Genomic DNA, 24201 nt, shown 5'->3' with positions numbered 1-24201 from the left:
GGACTCGATTGGGAAGGTCATTTAGAATCGTACCAAATGACATGAATACATTAATTTTTTGTTAAGGTTAGAATAAGATGCTTAGTCTACTCCTTGATAAAAAATATGTATGAAGATTAGGTGTGATTGAAGGCAATTCATATTGATGCATATCATATCCTATTAAGGATGTCATAAAAATATGATCGAAAAAACAAGTATGATATGTTCCAAAATACTTACATTTTGAATAAGGACAGGTAAATGTTCTGTTGGCCCCTCTTGATTTGAGGTATGAGTCACTTGGCTTGTGTCCTTACACATTTTGAATTTCTAGGAGTAGCCACTCTTCACTCCAACCCCTTTGTAATGTCCCAAAAATATCGATAAAAAAATTTCTTTTAAAATCATTAAGTCATACAACCATTTATTCCAAAACCAGACATGATAAAATGTATTACTTAAACATCAGAGTAAATCAAAAGTAACCAGTACGAAAAAAAACCATCAGGAGATGTTGTGCAGTCAAGCTGGGCCATTCCCTTTGGAATTGGAAGTACGTGAAAATGTTAAACCACATTACCGCAAACACAAAGTTTAGTGAGTTCCCTAAAATACCGCATGCCATACACATATCAGCTCGAAGCTGTAACGAGATCCAACAACCCTATGCGGTCCTTTAAACCAGATTCCCCGTACTGCGAGTAGTTAAAAAATGTTATAACGACACTTATATAAGTCATAATAATATCTCAAATATTTATTATAAGTTCATAATAACAATACTAATTTTAAATATAAACTATATTTAAAATAGGGTAAGCATAACTTACTTACAATGAGATTTTAGCTAGGAGTCGGGCTCTACAGGGGCAGAACTTCGTCGCTGAATCTTTCTATGAAAGATTCGTGCAGCGCTTCAACGCTCACCTTACTATACTAAAACTACAGAAAGAGAAGTCGAATCATGAGGGACCAAAATGCTCGGGGGGGGGGGGGGGGGATAAGAAGAGAAAGACCGTTGAATCAAGACAATGAGGCAAGAAATATGAGAGCTAGAGGCTCTTATTTATACTAGTTGAATTTTCAAAAACTACCATCCATAATTACTTAATGACCTTATAGTTATATAAACAACTAAACACCCCTTTATATTACTATTTTAAATAGATTTAACGATATTTGCACTAAACTAATATCGAAAGAACTCAACATTAGTCTTATAATGACCGCATCGTCGATACCTTTCTAATGATATATACATATGTATATATATGTGTACGCATATATGATTTATACTTTATTTTAATACGTAAATATGCTATTATAATTTGTAACTCGTTCATACGAAATCCGTTTTTGACGTTATTTATATCCACGCGTAGGTGGAGACGTAATCTGCAACTTTCTTTTAGACTCCGTCGGCTAATTTTGACTTTATTTTTAAAGTTATATTTTTAACAGGCCGGGACAGGATTGGTCCGTTAATATCTCATAACTTCTTCATCCGATGTCCATTTTCGTCTGTCTTTTTATCGTTACACTAGTAATAACGAGATCTTCGATTCTCGTTTAGGTTGTGTCGGCAAAAAACCGCTCGATCTAATACTCGAACTTCGTGCTGTACACCGCTAAGCCGAAACTTCGAAAAATCATAACTTCCTCATACAAAGTCAAATTTGAGCGTTCTTTTTATGGACGTTCTCAGGTTAACATATTCTATGAATTTCATTTAGATTACTAAGGCTAAAAGTCTCTCTATCATAAATTCACTATTTGCGTCTTCCCTGTGCCGTGCCAATTCCGTCGAGAAACTTCAACGAGTTATAACTTCTTCGTTATAACTCGGATTTCGGTGCTCTTTATATGTACGGAACCCTTGAGACATATTCTACAACTTGGTTAAGATTATTTATTCTAAATAATCTTTTGTCGAAAAGTCGTTTTCGACCCTTATTATCTCTAAATTGACTAGCCCGGATCTACGGGCGTTACACAAAAAGCATAAAAACTAATGACCTAATCAGATCTAACAAAAGGAACATCAAGATGCAAGCTTTATACCTCTTGGATAATGCTAATGAAGTGCAAGGTCTGGATCTACAATGCTTGAAGCTCACCAAAGATTTTTCAATGGACTCCTTTCATTAAAAATGCAACCAAAAACACACTAAAAGCTTCAAGACTCACAAATGGTGGCTAGGGTTTCAAAATAACAGTATGAGGTGATGGAGGCTGGTTATGGGATGTGACATCCCCATTTTTACGGCCAGAAAAGACCGATTTTGTTTATGCTTTGTTTGAAAATCAGAGTAACATTTTAAATAAAATTGTTGCGGAATTTGTCCCAAAACAATATATGATAAATATTTATCAAAAGAATTTCCGTAGAAATGTATTTCATTAAAAAGACTCGGGATGTCATGTTCGATACAGATCATAAGCATAAACAATACAATATAGGCCTTACTACATTATTCCGTATTTACAGGCCTAAAATCCATTAATCTCTCATCCCAAGACATCACATCTATGCTCATGCGCCACCACCTGTAATACAAGAAACTGAGTGGGTCAGGCTTGGGAGCCTGGTGAGCACATAGGGTTTTCAACCCACAATAAATAAGTTTATTAACTTTATCAAACCAAACAAACCCGATTACCTGTTCCCGTTATCCTCACTTTACGTCCCTAAAACATCTAACACAAGGGACCTAGTCTAAGGACTATCATTGGGATGGACACTACTGCTAAGGGGATTCCTCAGCAATAAATGTCCTTAAGGCAACCATGTGGGGGATGGAGTACATCTGGTGAGCACATAGTTCAAATAAACACACGGTTCAAATAAACACCTACAGGTTGCGAGCCTGCTAGTGTTCCACTGGACTGTCTAGAATAGTCCGTGGTCGTCATCTATACTCCGCTAGATGACTGGATCATCAATAACATCTATACTGAGGCCTCTCATTATTTTATTTTGTCACACAACAACTATTACATCTACCTATGTTTTACCCAACACATTTTGTAGATATAAAATACATATACAGTTTAAATCATTGAAAACATGTATAAAACGTTCATCCAGCATAGATAGCAAGTATTCAGATAATATGCACACATAACACGTAATTTATATATAATACTTCATATCTATGTGTAAGCTGAAAGTAACTATGCACTCACTTGATTAGGTGGTGACTCAACACTCAGACAACACTTCGATACTCTCAAAACGATTTTCCTTCGATAAAACCTAGTACCAATACCACTAGGGTTTAGTCTAACGATAACCGCGACAAATTAATTAGTCTGACTATTATTATTATTATATAAGCGTTAATAACACTCAATATAACTCATAATAATAGCCCAAATAATTATTTTAAGGACCTAATAACATTCCTATTATTATTTGAAAACTATATTAAAAATTGCTTAAGCGTAGCACACTTACAGCGAATTTTATCGAAAACCGGAACTTATTTGGAGCAGCGTTTCGAAACCGAAAGACTCTTTTTCTCGGGACTCCGGAAGCCTCGAGGCTTCCCTCGGGAGCTAGGGGTTTTATCTAAGGCTTAGGGGACTCAAAAGGGGCTAGAGAGAGAAAGTAGTTTAGAGAGAGAAGTGAAAATGTGTGAAAAATCTGGGAGAATTCGCATGGTATTTATAAGGGCCGAAGTTCGGATTTATGCTGGGCGTACCGAGGGTACGTTGGGCGTACTCCTCGGATAAGACCACCAGCTCGGACCCAACTGTAATCGTACGTCGGATGGATAAGGGCGAGGGTACGCGGGGCGTACAGACTTCGGACGCTGGGCGTAATGCGAAGCGACGTGTCCTTCATCCGAAGCGAGCCGTGATTAGCAAGCGACGGTCAGGATTGAACCACGTCATCGGTCAAGCAACAGATTTAGCAAATTGCATTCTCGACTTCTAAAAATCATAACTTTCACATACGAACTCCGTTTTCGACGTTCTTTATATCCACGCGAAGGTGGGAACGTAATCTACAACTTTTGTTTAGACTCCGTCGACTCATTTTGACTCAATTTTAAATTTTATATTATTAACAGGCGGGACAAGATTGGTCCGTTAAATCCTCATAACTTCTTCATTCGACGTCCATTTTCACCCATCTTTTTCTCGTTACACTACTCTTAACGAGATCTTCGATTCTCGTTTAGGTCATGTTGCTAAAAATCACTCGATCTAATATTCGAATTTCGGGCTGTACACTGCTAATCCGAAACTTCGAAAAATCATAACTTCTTCATACGAAGTCAGATTTGGGCATTCTTTTTATCGATGTTCTTAGTTTAACATATTCTACGAATTTCGTTTAGATCGCTAAGGCTAAATCTCGCTCTATCGTAAATTCACTATTTACCCTTCCCGGTATCGTGCCGGTTCTGTCGCGAAACTTCGACGGGTCATAACTTCTTCGTTATAACTCGGATTTCGGCGTTCTTTATATCTCCGGAATCCTTGTTTCGACCATTAAAACTTTATATAAAGATATCGGGCTTATCTCACACTTTAATTTTGATGCTTATTTTTATCTTTTATTTATTATACATTTATAATTAAATAATAAGCACATAATTACACATAATTCACATAATACTCAAATATTTCATCTTTATTACTTCAAAAAGAGTTACAATAGTTGAACTAGAATATTACATTGACAAATATGCTTAGCCCTGAAACCCGGGCGTTACATGGGAGGGATCCAATGAAGTTATAATCCTTAAACATGGCTCAAAACCTTAGAATCAAGTTTTTTTTTTTGTCAATCGTAGTTATGCCTTATGTAACTTGAGTTACGCCATGCATAGCTCGTTAAAAACGCGTTTCTCCATTAGCCACTACGCCATGCGTAGCTGCCTTACGCCTTGCGTAGGGCAAAACCCTCATCTTCAAGTTTAATTTCAAACAACCATAACTTCTTCGTTTTCAACATTCTTTATACACACAGAAAGGTATTGAATAGCCCCATAATTCTATCTAGATACTTTTGGCTTAACACATGTCGAACTAAAACCCTAATCCATGCTAGAAGCCCGACATATAACTTTCCTTTTCTACCATTTGGTTCTAGCACACAAATTAAGGGCTTAGATCTTACAACCAACATTATCAACCTTCAACAAGGTTTAAACTTTACTTCCTCAAATCCCAAAGCCTTTATATGATTGAATTTTGGTCCACAACCCTGAATTAAGAAATAACCTGAAGCAGGGTGTTACACCCTTATATCCTCACACATGATCATGAAGCCAAGAAAAACTCCAGTCAATCATTATATCCCCTAATCTATCCTTTATTGGGTGAATTTATTGACATGTTGCTTGAAGGATTTCCACCTAAATTACCTTTGATGAGATATATACCACATGAGACTTTGCATCATACTTTCCTTGTTGGTAGCAAAACTCGGGGCATTTTCTACTCATAGTTGATCGGTATAAAATAACAATTACGTTTTTCTCCTTCCTTGATTTTATGAGTTACTTGACCAATTTCATGGGCGACCATTTTCTTAATAATTTTTTTCACAATAGGTATCATCATATAGGAATGAGACCCAAGGATGCTTTGTTTGTGAGTCACTTATGGTGTACCCTTTGCAAATTTGTAAATTCAAAACTGCAACAATTCACAAACAGAAAGCCAAACCAAAGCAGTAAATCAAAGTCTAGGAAACCTATTAGGAAGTCTAGTTGGAAACCTCGGAAAAAGTGGCGCCTCACGTTTACCCAAGCTGAGTTCACATATAACGATTCACCAACTGCACGACACAAATATGTATGTTTTTGATAGTGTGGTTGTGATCTGTTTACCCTACTTAACTAACACCAATTACCATTCTCAATCTTTTTAATTATTAAAGGTTCAAATAGTCTATGTAGATTAAAGAGCTACATCTATTGGGGATTGATGATCAACAACAATTTAATAATCATAGCAACAAAAGCAAAAGAATAGTTGAATACTTTTGTTCCCAAATAACCTTGGTCTATTTAAAAGATAACTAACTGGGATTTTAAGAGTTACCACCTCAATTTACATATGTTGGAGAACAACCACCATATCTAGGTAATGTTTACCATTGAACCATACAAAGCATAAATAGACATCTGTTACACCACCAATAAGATCACCTCCAACCTTCCTTGCTCATTGCTTAAATTCAACAAACTAAAGGGAAGGGATATGCGTTTTTGTCGTCTCTAACAAGTAAGGGTAAATAGGAGCTTTTAGAGTTTTAAGTATTTTTTTTCTTGTCTTATTAGTTATAACCCAAAAACTCCATTAAATTTTTATATGGTGGAATTCCATTACACTTAAACTTACCTTATAAGTATTAAGCCCAAATCTATGAATAATTAATTCCATAATTAATTATCCTTAGCATTTCAATTAATTTAAACATTTTTATTTAATCTTATAATAAATAAACCATTTATTATTTTTTTTTGACCAATACACAATAAACAACTATTATTTCATTATTTATATACTAATATTATTATTTATTTATTCTATTTTAATGATCTTTAGTGTAACTTTATTTATATATATATATATATATATATATATATATATATATATATATATATATATACACACACAAATACAAATAACATCGATCATAGTTAATTTACTGTTTTTCGCACACTATTTCCAACAACACCAATAAGTACCTGCCCGGATTATGTGACAAAATGAGTAGTATCATAATCGAGTAAACAAACATCAAAAGAACGATTCTTTACAAGGGAGTGTGATATTGTGTCGATCTATTTTCCAAAGGACATGTGGTCCTTGGTGAGTATTGAAAGATTAATGACGATGCATATACGATCCAACTATCGCTACTATAATATTTCGACCATCCTTCATGTTGTTGATTTATTTCGGTATGTAGGAAATTGTGATCATGAAGCAGGCTCGAGGTTGAGTCTTTCTCAATATGGGAGGATGATCCTTCATGTTGTAGATTTATCCCTGTTTGTAGGCAATCATGATCATGAAACAGGCTCGAGGTCGAGTCTTTCTCATGGTGGGAGGATAATCCAGAAAGGTATAAGGATATAAATGATGATGTCATCACAAGTCATCCATCGGAGGTAATTGTATCTCTATTACCTCCAAGTATTTAGGTGCGTTGAATTGACTAAAACATAATCTAATATTGGAGTTTGAGTTACTAGCAACAAATATTTGGAGGTAGTTGTGTCTCTATTAGGAGGAAAGTGTAACAACGATAACATTTATAGGAGTATATTGTATACTCATTATCATAAGCTTAAATTCCATAGCCTGATACATATTCATTTTTCTTATATAAGTTAAACTTTATGAATTCTCACAACATGTTCAATTTTTATATGATAATAGTAAATGAGATCGTGATAAGAACTTTTTTTTTGGAAAATTTAGTTTTATAAATACTAAAAATTATTTATAAGTATTGTGTCTCTATTAGGAGGAAAGTGTAACAACGATAACCTTTATAGGAGTATATTGTATACTCTTTATCATAAGCTTAAATTCCACAACCTGGATACATATTTGTTTTTTTATATAAGTTAAACTTTATGAATTCTCTGTTCAATTTTTGTATGATAACAATAAATGAGATCCTAAGAAGAACTTTTTTGGAAAATTTAGATTTATAAATACTAACAATTATTGAAAAGTATTGTTATGTTCATGAACCACAATAAACCATAATTCTTTGTTTTTTGACAGGTTGCGTCCATAGATATATCCAATGGGAAGAAGGTGATAATAAACAGGCCAAATAAACTAAATTGCCTTAACTACCAAGTTGTACGTTTCTATTCTCTAAGTGTTTGATAATGTATTCATATATATGGAGCATGCACATATAAGGAGTAACACCTCTACTTTTTTTTTTTTTTTTTTCTTCAGATTGTTCAATTATTAAAGATGTTTGAAGTGTATCAAAATGATCCAACAATCAAGTTCTTGATGTTAACGGTAAGAAAATATAACGAGTTATAAGTAAGAAAGTGGAATTTTTACAACCATATATGGCTACCTGGTATGGTTACCGTAAGACATATTTGGTGGGGTGCCATCTCATACCACTACATTAGATTGGTATACCCATCACGATACATAATATGTTTAATTAAAAATAAATAAAAATGTAATTAAAATTCTAGATTTTTATCTAAAATAAAAACATTACATTACATAAATTTAAAAAACACCAAAACTTAAGCAACTAAAATAAAAAACCTAGAAAAGAAAAGTACCAAACATTCAAATAATAATCTTAAAATTACATAAAAAAAAGTTACATAAATAAATATAAATCAAAGATGTTATTATTGTTCGTTCATGTTGTTTTGGTATAGGTGTTCCTCTAGGACTTCTTGAGGATATTGTCATGTTTCAGCATTTTGAATTTCAATTACTCTTGTTAAAAATTCAATACAAACTGGAATGAATTGTTGATCTGAGTTAACTATGTCGTTCTCGTTGTACATGCAAATCTTAAACATGCAAATCGCTCTATCTGTCATATTCAACCATCATATTATGCATTAAAGTACATGCATACATTATTTTCTATAATCTTTCATTATTTCAGAGTCGTTCTTGGAGTTTCACTACACGTTTCAACATTTGAATTTCAGTTGCTTTTGTGAACATCTTTGCCTTTTCAGATTGAGATACTGCATATGCCTTCATCGCAAAGGTAGTAATCGTGTTTGTAATCATGTTTGTTCACCGTGAAGGACATATCAAGTGCTCACACGGTCCATATATCTTTAAAAATTAGGGACCAACCAATAACATTCTGATCATTACTAGACCGTACAACCCTAAAGTACGCATGCCAAATCAATAAATCCCTAGATGTAACAACTTCCATTATCATAGTTGATTCACCTATATCACCTATGGTATATTGACTGTGCTAGGCATTTAGACGTTTTTCCCATATCCAATGTGTATAATCAAGGTTACTGATTAATCATGGTAAACCATGTCTCGCTTCATGTGCCCAATACAATATGTCAATATCACGTGAAGTAGTTTTGTGCAAATATTCTTTGTGAAAAACTTCATGAACACATGAACAAAAATAATCTACACACTCAATTGCCGTCTATTATGATATTTTCAAATACTCGTCTGATGCATCATAGGCTATTCCATATCCTAAGTACCTAAGTGCAACCATACATTTCTATATAGCACTAAAACCCATTCTACATCTAGCATCTGGTCTTTGTTGGAAAAATTCATATCATAACTCTAAAAATTTACTAATATGTAAAAATATTTCCCTACTAACATGAAAATGATGTTCCAATACTTCATCACCATAAAGACAATTATCAACAAAATAATCACGTACCAAAAAATTCATGTGCAGCTTGACGATCTCGGTTGATCAAAGTTCTTATATTACTAGCATTCGTACAATCTTCATTGACAATATTTTGAACAAAATTAAAGAATGTTGTCATAAACTCCCCATTATCATCTGAATCTAAATTTTGAAAAAAATTCATCTTTGTGGATTTAAAAAGTACAAAAATAATAAGGTTTATATGTGAAAGTGGTATATTTATATATAATATACCACTTTCACACATAAACCTTATTATTTTTATACTTTTTAAATCCACAAAGATGAATTTTTTTCAAAATTTAGATTCAGATGATAATGGGGAATATATATATATATATATATATATATATATATATATATATATATATATATTGGTTCAAATGTAGATGAACACCTATTTTGCGGACAATGCTATTCTGTGAGAATGACTAAGAGAATATGTTGTTTGATAATGTGAATATGTTCAACCTTACACAACTATCGTCATTATCATTCATTCCCACTAATTCTTATTCATTTTTGTTCTCATATATCATTTTTCACTCATTTTCATTGTTACAAAATACGATTATGAATAACACATTCTGACAACATTCTGACAGAATGGGAATCATAAAAGAAAGTCTACAATACCCTTATAGACGATTTAATCAGTGAGAATGTGTGATCATGCCAGTAGTAATATGAAGTTGAGCGTATTCACATTGCCAAATAATCTTTGATTAACTCTATCGAGTTAAATACTTATCCTTTGCAACCAAAACAATATTTGATTACAAGTCAAAGAAAGTTCACACTTTATATATTTTAGATTTTATCATTTGTTGTTTTATCTCTATTTATATATGTGGAATGAAATAAAAATTATTTTTGATATGAAAAATATCATTATGTCTATATAAAATGACAAAAAAAATAATAATCATCTTGGCACTACTTAGCCCCTGTGGCTACGTAGATTCGCTTGTAGTGACTCTAGGGTATGAGGCATAGTCTCATGTTCGCAATGAAGTCTTAGTCGGTGCGCGAATATGGACCGGAAACCCTCGTTAGGAAGTTCCTTTTCCAAAAAAATGACAAAAAATAAACCTCTTGAGGTAGTGGCTCATCGAGAAACACTCTTTAGAAATGTAGTTATAAAAATTCATTTTTGTTGACTTCATAACATAATTCATAGCCCCATATTCATACGGAGGATCAACACAAGATCTACTTATAAAAATTAAGATTAAAGACTTCTAAATTTTTACGAATAATCTATTAGAGTATCGAAAATGGTTGTGGTGGAGAACCGGATTCCTAATAGATCGCATAAGGTCACTTTTCGAATTGATATTTCCACCCTATGCTTAGGTTATAGGAAATCCAGTCAAGGATAATCCAACAGGACACTTATGAATCTAGGCAGAGAAACATAATTTAACACTCGCAGATTCGGGCTAGACAATTTAGAGATAATAAAAGTTAAAAAAATGATGTTTTGATAGAAGACTATTTAGAGTAAATAATCTTAACCAAAGTTATAGTATATGTCACAAGGATTCCGTACATATAAAGAACACTGAAATCTGACTTATAACGAAGAAGTTATGACCCGTCGAAGTTTCACGACTAAACCGGCACGACTCCGAATAATGTGAAAAGTGAATTTTTGATAAACTACTTTTAAGCCTTAGTGATCTAAATGAAATTCGTAGTATATGTTAAACCGAGAGCGTACATATAGAGAACATCCAAATCTGACTTCGTTTGAGTAAGGTATGATTTTTATAAAATTTAGAATAATAGTATGCAACCCGAAAATCGAGTTTTAGATCGATCCATTTTTAGCTGACACAACCTATATAAGAATCGAAGATCTCGTTAATAGGAGCTCAATGATATAAAGGCAATCGAAAGCGGACGTCGGATGACAAATTTATGAATTTTTAACGGACTTTAACCGTCTAAGCATGTTAAAATATAACTTTAAAAATAAAGTCAAAATTAGTCGACGAAGTCTAAAGGAAAGTTGTAGATCCCGTCGCTACCTACGCGTGGATGTAAAGAGCGTCAAAAACGGAGCTCGTATGCGAAAATTACGGAATTTAGAAGTTAATTAAGTTATGGGATTATGATGCGAGGCTGACACGTGGCAAGATCTGAACCCTTCCTTTCTCTCCACGACTTCGCACCGGATTGCGAGACCTGTACTGCATACGCCCAACGTACTCTGAAGTTACACCCCACGTACTCCGAGCTTCCAACCTATAAATAAGGGCGCAAATCTTCCATTTTTCTCTCATATTTCCCATTATTTCTCTCTCATATTTCCTATTATTTCTCTCTCAAATGCCCTCCTTAGCCCCTTCCATTCCCTAGCACTTCCCAAGTGTTAGAGTGGAAGTCCCGAAGTGCCAGAAGGCTCCTAGAAGAAGAGCTTTTGGATCAGAAGTTCTGCCCCTGCAGAGATCGACTCCTAGCTAAACTTCTTTGTAAGTGAGTTATGCTTACCCTACTTTAAGTATAGCTTATGTTTAAGTTCATTATCATTATTATGAACCTATAAACAAGATTTATCAGTGATTTCAAGTCATTATACTGATTGATCTACTTACGGGGATGATGTATAGTCTGTGATTTAGTGATGTGTTTAAAGGGAGATTTCCAAACAGTATACTTCGTATACCAAACGGACCCTACCTTCGATATGATCCTACCTGGTTGTTCCTTACTTGATAGATCATGCAAGTAGACCTTGAGTTAATAATGAATCTAGACTAATAATTAGCCGTAATAAATATTAGACTAAAACTTAGCGATAATAATGCTAGGTTACGTTAAAGGAAAAGACAATTGCTAGAAGCGAAGTGCTGTTCAAATTTCAAGCGTCACTCTAACAAGTGAGTGCATAGTCCTTTTCATGAAGATAATTTTAATACAAGTATTAATAAAAGTGTTAAATATATGTTGAAAGTTTATATGTTAGTTATATTCTTATTATCTAGAAATATGTGTTATATATATATATATATATATATATATATATATATATATATATATATATATGATATACGCTATGCGAACCAGACATGATTCTATATGTGTTGAGATGCATTTACATGATAATAATAATAGAAGTATTATAAATGAGAAGATAAATGTATGTTAATACTTAATCCTCTGTATAAAATATTACACTAAATTAAGGTAGTGTTGTTGTAACAGAATTAGTATTGAAAGTTGATTATAAACATTATAGGCTTGCTTAGTGATGAAATAAGACTTAAAAGAGATGCTTAGTTCAATTAAGTTTGAATATTGGGTAGTATCTTATTAAGGGTACGTGTGTGATCGAAATAGAGAATAGAAATTGTGTTTGAGGAGATTGATTATCGGTGGATTATGTCCTACGTACAAAAGTACTTTCTAAGTACCAAGTCTTTTTCAAAGCTCTGTGTCTTAGGTGCTGCTTGTGTCGGGGTATTATTATGTTCTAGTGTACGAGTCCTACTAATATCAGAGTACTATAATGTGCCAGAAGTATTATCATGTACAAAGTCTTTTTTACACTATTGTGTGTCGAGGTACGGGAGCATACAGGAGTACTTTATTAGTATTTCCCCATAGTTTTTATTTTGAAGAGCTTTGGAGTCATCGTTTCTTTTATGAAGTGATCGGACGAGCTTAATGTGTCAACGTTTCCTTTCACGAAGTAATTGAGGGAACTTCGTAGACTGCCTAATAGAGAGTGTCAGTAATAGACCATTATCAGGTATGTCTGATGTTGTATTGCCGAATAGGTTGAGTTTGGGGGTAAAATATCTCATAGTGTCAGACCACTGCTAGGGAAAGTTTCATGTTGTATTGCTGGATAGGGTGAGTCTGGGGGTAAAATACCTCACGGTGTCAGACCACTGCTAGTCATAGTTATCTAGATAACCACCCCTGACTTAAATGTCTGGTTGTTTTTACGAACAGAGGTTCGTGGTGAAACTTGTTCCATTCCCCTCATTGGATGTATTTATTGATCCTCGTTTGCTGCCAGGGAATTTCCGAAGCAACGTCTTCAGTTTGTTGTTCATATTGATCCTTTAGGCTAGATCATGTAAGATTGTTGTATAGGATCTATACATGGGAATCGACGGGATGGGGTAAATTGTTTTAGAGATATGATATATCTGTGTTAATGAATAGATGGATTTGCAGGTTTAAGATATACATTATTATCACATTGTGGGATTGAAATCCCTATGTACTCACCAGGTTTCCTAATCCGACTCACTTAGTTTGTTGTATCACAGGGGGCTACATGAAAGATACATTTTGCTGAGAGATTCAAGGAGTATTAGGCCACTAGTTTAACTATTGTAAGGCTTGTAATATTTCGTTATGCTTATGTTTCTGTATTGACGATGACATCCCAATGTTTTAATATAAATAAAATAAATTTCTTCGGAACTTTGATAATACCAATATCATGTTTTCTGGGAACAAATTCTGCAATATTATTCTTCAAAAAGGATACTCTGATTTTTAAATAAGCATAAACAAATTGGTCTTTTCTGGACGTGAAAATGGGGATGTCACACATAAGCCAAATTGTCAGATGAATTTTGAGTTTTTTTTATAGAAGAGAGAGAAACACAGAAACACTTGGATTTTCCATTATATAACTAATTCAAATTTCCGAAGACATTTTGGGGCGCTGCCCCTAGGACCCTGTAAGGGGGCATGACCCCCTTGAACTCCGTCATTTATCGTACCGACTTATATATGGATGCACTCCACAACTACCAAACATATAATATAGAGTAGAAATTATAAGCCCATTAACTCACGTATTATTTTTAATTACACAAAATGCTCCACGACATTAAAATCACAAACATAATCTCTCTAACATCAATAAAATACATATAAAGAAACTACAATCATTATGTCAATAATACCAATAAAGCTAAATATGTCTCTTGCCTATAGTTAGTCTATCTTTAGCATATGAATTAAAGATTTAAACTAATATTTCAATTTATTATAAAATAAGATAATATAACAAATCTCAATCAATTTTATTGCTATATTTTGTTAAACAACTAATAAAAACTTATTAATAAGTAGCTAGTTAAAACAACACAGAAAGTAATTGATATGTACATTCTTTTATTATATACATCGATTTATATTTTAAATGGTTGTACAGTATATAAATTGTATAATTTTCTTAAACATAAACAATTATATATATAAAAAAAATATTATATACGAATCACTTTATTAAAATTATTAGTAAATTTCCTATAATAATCATTAAAATCATGTCTAACTCTATATCATTTTTTGCATAAAAAAAATGATATATATCGATTTTAGTTATTTTTTTAAACTCAAAAGGCCTTTGTAATTTGGTTTTATTACATCTTAGTCTTTGCCAACAATAACGATAATAACTATAACATAATTATTATAACTTTTTATAGAAATTGACTTATTAAGGTAATTATTATTTTTGTTTTGTTCACATGTGGGTAACTTATTTTCTGTACACATTAACAAACTTTTTGGAAGTATTCACATATAACCATTATGGTCGGCTGTAGCAGATTACATTCGGTCATAATGATCATATTTGAACACTTTCATCAAGTTCGTTACTTAGATGTGTAAAAAAAATAGTTACCCAAATATTAATAAAACGAAAATGTAATTACTCTGATAAATTAATTTCTTTCATTTTTTTATTTCACCTTCTAAGTTTAATTTGGTATAAAACTTAATCTAAGTGGTAAATATTTATAAAACCATACCATCTTGGTAAATATCTTTTTTAAAATGTACTACTTTTATAAAAAAAAACTTTAGATTTGACATAGAAAAAAAAACACATCGTTATTTTATAAAATTTTATTGTTTAAGATACTAAATATAAAGCTTAAAATTTACTAGAGACTAAAAGTACATGAGATGGAGACTAATAACATGAAGAAGAACACAATTTTCAATGAAGTTTGCTCCATATAGTGTAGGAATTTAAAATACAAAAAATAAAAGTAACTTTTATCTATATCGATAATATTGCTCTTCTCATATATATATATATATATATATATATATATATATATATATATATATATATGATGGTTCAAATGAGTATAACAAATAAAGCGAGAATAATAACATACAATGAATATATGAATACTTATATGTTTAATATTCACATTATAATTACGACTATATAACACAAATTAAATTCAGAGCCGAATAATAACATAAAAGTAGTGTTCTCACGCTCTCAATTTATTTATTGCCGTCATTTGAACTTAACCCCCCCCCCCCACACACACACACACACACACACAAACACACACACACACACACACACACACACACATATATATATATATATATATATATATATATATATATATATATATATATATATAGCTAGGTTCAAATGTGGATTGACATCTATTCTGCGGACGTGTGGACAACGCTATTGTATGAGAATAACAAAGAAAATATGTTGTTTGATAATATAAATACGTTCAATCTTACATAACTATTGTAATTAACACACATTCTCACTAATTAAATTGTCTATAAAGTTATTATAGACTTTTTATTATTTTTCTCATTCTGTCAGAATGTTGTCAGAATGTTTATTGAGTCGTATTCTATCAGAATGAAAATGAGTGAAAAACGATATATGAGACCAAAAATGAATAAAAATTAGTGGGAATGCATGAAAATGACGATATTTTTGTAAGATTGAACGTATTCACATTACTAAACAACTTATTCTTTTACTAATTCTCATAGAATAACGTTGTCCACATGTCCGCACATAATTGTTCATCCACATTATAACCTATATATATATATATATATATATATATATATATATATATATATATATATATATATATATATATGATAATTATGTTACAAAAATAGCTCTTAACATGCCGTGACCACGTTAAATGCTCATAAATGGTCATAAATATATTTTTAAGGAAATTTAATAGAATATATTAATATTACAAACCTTATGATCGACCACCTTAATAATAATAATTAAAATCGACTTATTGGTGTAATTACTTTTTTCGTTTTGTTTATAGTTGAGTAATTTTATTTGTACACATCTAGGTAACAAAATTATTGAAAGTGTCCACATATGACCATTATGACTGAATGTAACATGTAACAGCCGATCATAATGGTCTTATGTGAACACTTCCAACAAGTTCGTTATTTAGATGTGTAAAAAAAATAGTTAAAATAATAGTTATAAAGATACAAACAAACAAAAAAGTTAATTATCTTAACAAGGTCAATTTTCCAACTTTTTTATTTTCTATTATTTATTTAAGAATTTAAATTAAAAAAAGTTAATAAGACACATCTATATCCCACCCAACCTCCTATCAAATCTAAACTAAACTCTCTCTCTCTCTCTCTCTCTCTCTCTCTCTCTCTCTCTCTCTCTCTCTCTCTCTCTCTCTCTCTCTCTCTCTCTCTCTCAATTTATTTTTTCCATTGTAATTTTATAATTTGTTTTTCACAACTTCATTTTGTACAGTTTTTTTTTTCTTTTTAATTCACATTTTGATTTACAACTTTATTTTTCTTTTACTTTGTATTACATGATTTTTTGTATTTCATTTTTATAACTACAATCTTACTTTATGTTTAGATTTTTTTTAACAAATCATTTTCACAATTTCTTTGTTGATAATCTAAATGATTTTTTATTGATGCAATTATGTTTCCAGATTGGGGAAGGATTTTTTTATGTGTCCATTACTGCATATATGGTAATAAACTTATAGATTGTTCACAGAATACACATATACCACCTTCGTAAGTATTTTTGTGATTTTTAATAAGCTTACTTGATAGGGAAATGGAAGAGCATTTTGCTCTGGTGGGGATATTACATCTCTTATGATGCTCACAAGTGCAGGTACTGTTTGAGTTACAATAAAATCTCTAAAATTTCATTTTTGCTTCTTGTTTTGTCGCAAAGAAAATGTCCATCCTCTATTATGAAAATCATGTTCTCTCCTTTTCATAAAAAAAAAACAGTATTTTGATTTATGGTATGTTTGATGGTGCTATATATATATATATATATATATATATATATATATATATATATATATATATATATATATATATATATATATATATATATATTCTCTTTGATGATTGTAATAATAATCAATGGAAACCATCATACTTACCAAAAAATATCATTTCCTTTAGTTTTGCTAATATAATTATAGAATGTGTTTTTGAGGAAAGAGTTTATGCGGTGATCTAAAATTCTAAATGGTAAATCTGGTGGAAACTTTTAGATTTTTGAGAAGATACAAATGTGTAGTGCTAAAGTTAATATCATTCTGTTTGATTTGGCAAGGGCATTGGAGTTTTGGTGCTAACTTCTTTCGGAAACAATACACTCTAAACTACTTACTTGGGACATACAAGAAACCATTGGTTAGTTTGCTCGAACTTTCATCATATTTTTTTTCCCAAACCATGCAACCCTAAGTGGGATGTGACGCTTTTAAGATGCTGCATTTACATTTAAGTAAATTCATTTGATAATATATTGCTACGAAATCTTTATCCAAACATTTAGGATATTGCACACAAAACTTGAAGGCTTCAATAAACACAACGTAGCTTTTTTAAACACACTGAATATTGTATTACTTATTGTCCATTAAACAACAGATTGTACTTCTAGATGGAATCTTGATGGGAGGCGGAGCTGGATTATCTATGAATGCAACATTTAGAATCGTGACAGAAAACACAATATTCGCAATGCCTGAAGCATCAATAGGGTCTGTTCCAGATGTTGGTTCATCTAATTTCCTATCACGACTTCCAGGTCATTTTGGTAATTTCTTCCCTCTTAGATTCTATACAATCTGATATCCGTCTTTCTATCCATTCTAAAATTTTTGTTGGAATCCATAGGTGAATATGTAGCACTCACTGGGGTACGATTGAATGGGATTGAAATGGTTAAGTGTGGTCTTGCAACACATTTTATACTTTCAAAGGTAATTCAATCCACATCATGATATTTTTAACCAGACAATATAAGTACTCAATTAGTAATTTGGGATCTCGATTATCCCCATTACGAAAGAGTGTAGCTTTTAGAACATATTTTATGTATTATGTATTTAATAAGCTACCACTCACTAAGAATATGTTTTTATTGTGTTGATTTTTTGTAGAATTTATCTTCACTCGAAAATGCACTTAGCATGATGACTTCATCTAATGCCGGAAGTCTAACAAAAATTTCAGAGATTATTAAGAACTTTGAACATGGAAAAAGCAATAAACTAGAAAAGACAAATTCCAGGTAGCTATTTTATCTTCTTTACATTTTTTATGAAATCCACCTAAATTTAATATATATATATATATATATATATATATATATATATATATATATATATATATATATATATATATATATATATATATATATTAAGGATATCGAGCCCAATGGACCCATCTAGACATAGCCCACTTCAATTGTAGAGTCAATTGTCCTATATGTAAAGTTGTAATACATATAATATCTTCTGTCTATAGTTAATAACACTACTCCTATAAGTGTGTACCTTCCAAACGTGTAATTGCCAATATAAGGCATCCAATTCCGTGAATGAAATCAACCCCTTTCACAATACCTTTCTTACACTCTTTATGGCATCAGAGCCTTCACTTTATGGTATTAGAGCCTTCACTGCTCCTTTGAGCCCTTTTCGGTTATATCCCTCTTCTTCTTCAAACACATTGTTGAACATTATTGATGTTACTGCTCACACTCACTTCCCAATCAAGCTTACCTATAGCAATTTCCCTATTTGGAGAAAACAAGTTCTTGCAAATCTAATTGGTCTAGGCTTAAACAACTATGCCGATGGCTCCAAAGTACCTCCACCAAAACAACTACCTTCAAATGTCACAAAACCGAATCCAGAGTATCTCCCTTGGTTTTGTCAAGATCAGATTCTACTCGGTGACTTACTTGGAAGCTGCTTTGACACTATTCAACCAATTGTCTCTTTTGCAGAGACATCGCATAAAGCATTCAAACGACTAACATATAGCTATGCTAGTGGATCCAGGTCACACATCATCTCCCTAAAATCCCGACTTGCTAATAACCCTAAAGGTGCAAGACCTGTTACCGAATTTCTCCATGACATGAAACACATTGTTGATGAACTTGCCCTAGCACAGAGCCCTATTGCTGAAGAAGACTTAGTTGTCCACATATTAAGTCAACTTGGTGACGACTATGCACACATCTCCTCTGCTTTAAAAATTAGAGAAACACCCATCACGTTCCCTGAATTATTTGACAAACTATCTGATCATGAAAGATCTTTGAAAGAAACTCAACTAGCATCTCTCATCACCACTGTGAATTACACCCAAAAATACTCCAATCGCTAATCTTTATAAAGGCCTAGCAATGACACTTGATTTTCAACCAGGTTCAATAACACACGAATCCGACAACCTTGCTTTCAAGGAAATTCCAGCAACAACAATTTCCAAAGTGGAAACAAGAACTCAAGCTATTGTCAATACTGTCACATTCCCGGACATGAAAGTAAAGATTGTAGGAAACTATCCCGTTTTATTGAAGAAAACAACATAACTCTATCTATGAATGCACACACAAATCCAACTGTCAACACATCATCCTCAACTTCACCATGGATGTTTGACAGTGGCGCATCTCATCATGTTGCATCAAATCCTACTTCGTTTCACACCCTATTAGAGTATGGTGGACCGAATGAGATTATGTTAGGAAATGGTAATGCTCTATCTATTTCTCACAATAGACACACAACTCTTCCCACTCCTTCTCGTCCCTTACACTTACACAATGTCTTATTTGTCCCTTAAATGCGCAATAATCTAGTCTCTGTTGCCAAACTCTCTAAAGCTAATAATGTTTTTGTTGAATTTTCCCCATCATTTTTTGGTTAAGGATCTACGCACGGGGGCGTATCTCATGCATGGAGTAAACATCAATGACATTTACTAGCCATCCATTCATTCCATTCGAAGTATACCTCAAATAAACTCTACTACAACCTCCACAAAGTCCATTCTATCTTGGCATCACAAGTTTGGACATCAATCAATCAAATTCTCAAAATTCTGCTTCATACTTTAGGCCTTCACACCAATAAAATGTTTGATTTTTCTTTTCATTTTGATGCATGCTCAATCATTAAAAGTCATAAATTTCCCTTTGGTGCAAACTCTTTTAAAGTTACAAAACCTCTACAACTTGTATATTCTGATGTTTGGGGTCCTGTTACAACCTCTACTTACAATTACACTTACTATGTTATCTTTGTCGATTTCTATTCAAAATACACTTGGTTGTACCCCATGAAACACAAATCGGATGTTGCAACCTTGTTTCCTTAATTTTGAAACCTGGTTGAAAAATATTACAAAACCTCGCTTGTTTCTCTCTCCACTGATAATGGGGGTGAATTCATTGGCCTTACCTCATATCTCCAACAAAATGGCATATCACATTTCACTACTCCACCACACACTCCTGAACAAAATGGAGTTGCATAGACGTCACTGAAACATTGTAGAAACGAGCCTATCTCTTCTTCGTCATGCTCAACTGCCCCTCACCTTTTTGTCTCGTGCATTCCAAATGGCAGTTTACCTCATTAATCAACTTCATACATCTATCCTTGACCTTAAAACTCCATATGATCAGCTTCACCAAACGTCACCTCACTATCTGAAACTCAAACCGTTTGGCTGCCTATGTTTCCCATGGTTGCGCCCCTATACTTCATCCAAACTACAACCCCGTTTAGCTAAATGTATTTTTCTTAGTTACTCATACTCAAAATCAGCATATAGATGTTAAAATCCCTCATTTCATCGCCTTTACCACTCATGTCATGTGGAGTTTATTAAACACATCTTTCCATACAAAACAAATAATATGAATTCTCTTTCATTTCCAACAGCTGATGACCTCATACACTATCTTCCTACTACATCTCAACCTATCTCTACCCTTTCTTCTACTCCTTTTTGTACTCATCGTATCCTCTCTACTCATCTACCCTTAACAAATCCTACCTCACTCTCTCATCTCAATCCACCTATTTCCATAACTCCTACACCCGCATCACCTCTTCCTTCCTTTTCATCACCTTCGCCACCAGCCTCCCCTGACACCACTATGCCTTCTCCCCCCTCTCAAAACCAATCCACACCATCCCTCCTCCTCGGACACGCAAATGCAATCCAAAGTACTATAATCCCAACCTTATTAACTCTACCACCCTTCACCCTATTCCTCCCACACTAGAACCATCAACCCACACTCAAGCTTCTAAATATCCGAAATGGCATAGTGCCATGGATTATGAGTTTAACGCTCTTATAAAAAATCAAACTTTGGATCTTGTACCCCCATCCTCTCACAAACCTATTGATTGTAAGTGGGTCTATCGGATTAAGCATCACCCTGACATCTCTGTTGAAAAATACAAGGCTCACCTAGTCGCCAAAAGGCTTTCTTCAACAATACGGGAAAGATTATTTTGATACCTTCAGCCCTGTCACCAAACCTGTCACAATACGCACCATTCTCTCCATTACCTTGTCAAGAAATTAGCTACTATCTCAACTTGACGTCAATAATGCCTTTCTCCAAGGCACCCTTCATGAACAAGTCTTCATGAGTTAACCGCCAGGGTACTTTCACCTTCAATATCCTAACCATCTCTGCAAACTAAAGAAATTCATCTATGGGCTCAAACAAGCTCCAAGAGCTTGGTACATTGAGCTTACTACCTTCCTCCTTTAATTCGGTTTCAAAAAATCCTTAGTTGATGCATCCCTCTTCATTTACAACCATGACAATGTCACTTGTTACTTTTTGGTTTATGTAAATGACATTGTTCTCACATGCAATGATTCCAAATTCCTAAACCACTTCATCTCTTCCTTAAGCACAAAATTCTCCCTAAAAGATCTTAACATACTTAACCATTTTCTTGGAATCGAAGTAATCCACACACCAACCGGTATCTTTCTCTCTCAACACTGAGATATTCACGATGTTCTTTCCTAATTCCACATAGATGGTGCCAAAGATGCCATGACTCCTCTTAGCACCACTGAAACTTTGAATGTCACCGATAGTTCTCTAACAATTGATGTTACCCCCTATCGCAAGATTGTAGGTTCCCTCCAATACCTGGCATTTACACGTCCTGACATTTCCTTTGCCATCAACAAACTTTATCAATTCATGCATGCTCCCCGTCAAACTCACTGGCAAGTTTTCAAAAGTGTTCTTCATTACCTTAAAGGAACCATCCATCAGGGTATCTTTCTCAATCGAAATTCTCCTCTCACACTCTCGGCCTTCTTCGACTCTGATTGGGGTGGTGTTCACAGTGCAGGCCGGTCAACTACAACTTATCTCACATACCTTGGCACAAACATTATTTCATGGAGGTATATAGGGAAAAAGTCGGTATCTCGTTCATCAACTGAGGCATAATATAAGGCGTCAGCGAATGCCTCGACTGAACTTATTTGGCTCAAGAACCTGTTGACCGAACTCAGCATACCCATCACACAAACACCTACCTTGTTCTGTGATAACACTGGTGCTACATACCTTTATGCAAATCCTATCTACCACACACGCATGAAACATGTGGCTCTTGATTACCAATTTGTCCGAGAGCAAAGTTCTAATGGTCTACTACGGGTACTTCACATCAACTCTCACGATCAATTAGCTGGCATGCTCACCAAGCCACTCTTTAATATATATATATATATATATATATATATATATATATATATATATATATATATTAGACTATATTATAAAGCATATAAGTCATATCTTGAATTTTAAGAGGTATAAATTACAAACTTTTTATACAAATCAATTATGCATTATTATCATTAATACTTGCCAAAAGTTTGATGACTTGAATTAAGGAAGGTTATGAAGAAATTTAATTTGAAGCAAAATGATAATTTTAAAGTATTAAATTCATCTATATAAATTAATTTAAATTTCTTAAACTAGACAACAATATTAATTAATTTACATTAAATATATAAACATGCAATATAAACATAAGGTCTAAACATAAATATTTTTATTTAAAAGTGCTAATTTTGTTTACATAATAACTAATAATTAAATCCAATATTTATTTCCCTGTAAGAAAACTATTTGGTAAAAGAGTTATTTATCGCCGTCATTTTGCATGCACACACATCTAGTGTATATATATATATATATATATATATATATATATATATATATATATATATATATATATACACACACACACACACACGCACATACACTAGAGACATTTGAACTTAACTCTATACAGAGCAATGTTTTAAAAACCGGTTTGAACCGGCCGGTCGAACCGGTTGGACCGGGAACTGGGAGAGGAAGCGATTCAACTATCACCGGTTTTATATTTATTTCTGAACCGGATTGAACCGGCCGGTTTTTAGAAAAACCCGGTTGAACCGGTCAAAATAAACTGGTTGAACCGGTTAAACCTAATAAAACCACATAAAAAATAACCATTTATATAATAAACTTTGGTTATTTTTTTCAAATCTATTTAGTTTTTTCTAAATAAAAACATATGGTAAATTTTATAAATTTTTTTGATGTGTTTGTATTCATCTAAAACTCTCTTTTGTTTCGGTATTATATTTTATTTTCATTTTGACGTATATGGATTGAT

The 24201-nt window shown here is 32.9% G+C and overlaps 1 protein-coding gene across 10 annotated transcripts in view; it reads left to right on the top strand.

The window, feature by feature from the left end:
- The window catches only part of LOC145061082 (3-hydroxyisobutyryl-CoA hydrolase 1-like), a 57543-nt gene that overhangs the window by 7216 nt on the left and 26126 nt on the right, over positions 1–24201 (top strand). For 2 of the 10 annotated variants that reach the window (XM_079008451.1, XM_079008454.1), the window contains exons 2-9: positions 7744–7824; positions 7927–7995; positions 17140–17181; positions 17267–17330; positions 17787–17866; positions 18107–18275; positions 18356–18441; positions 18622–18752. In XM_079008451.1, coding sequence (XP_078864577.1) covers positions 7744–7824; positions 7927–7995; positions 17140–17181; positions 17267–17330; positions 17787–17866; positions 18107–18275; positions 18356–18441; positions 18622–18752 — 722 coding nt within the window. Of the gene's footprint in view, positions 1–6916; positions 7119–7743; positions 7825–7926; positions 7996–13653; positions 13735–17139; positions 17182–17266; positions 17331–17786; positions 17867–18106; positions 18276–18355; positions 18442–18621; positions 18753–24201 lie in introns of all 10 variants that reach the window. The other 8 variants (XM_079008458.1, XM_079008459.1, XM_079008460.1 and 5 more) reach the window with 8 other exon arrangements.

The sequence above is a fragment of the Lactuca serriola genome, chromosome 7 (assembly GCF_051521515.1).
Source record: "Lactuca serriola cultivar US96UC23 chromosome 7, Lser_US96UC23_V15, whole genome shotgun sequence".
NCBI classification, from domain to species: Eukaryota; Viridiplantae; Streptophyta; class Magnoliopsida; order Asterales; family Asteraceae; genus Lactuca; species Lactuca serriola.
This window is presented reverse-complemented; position numbering and strand designations above follow the sequence as displayed.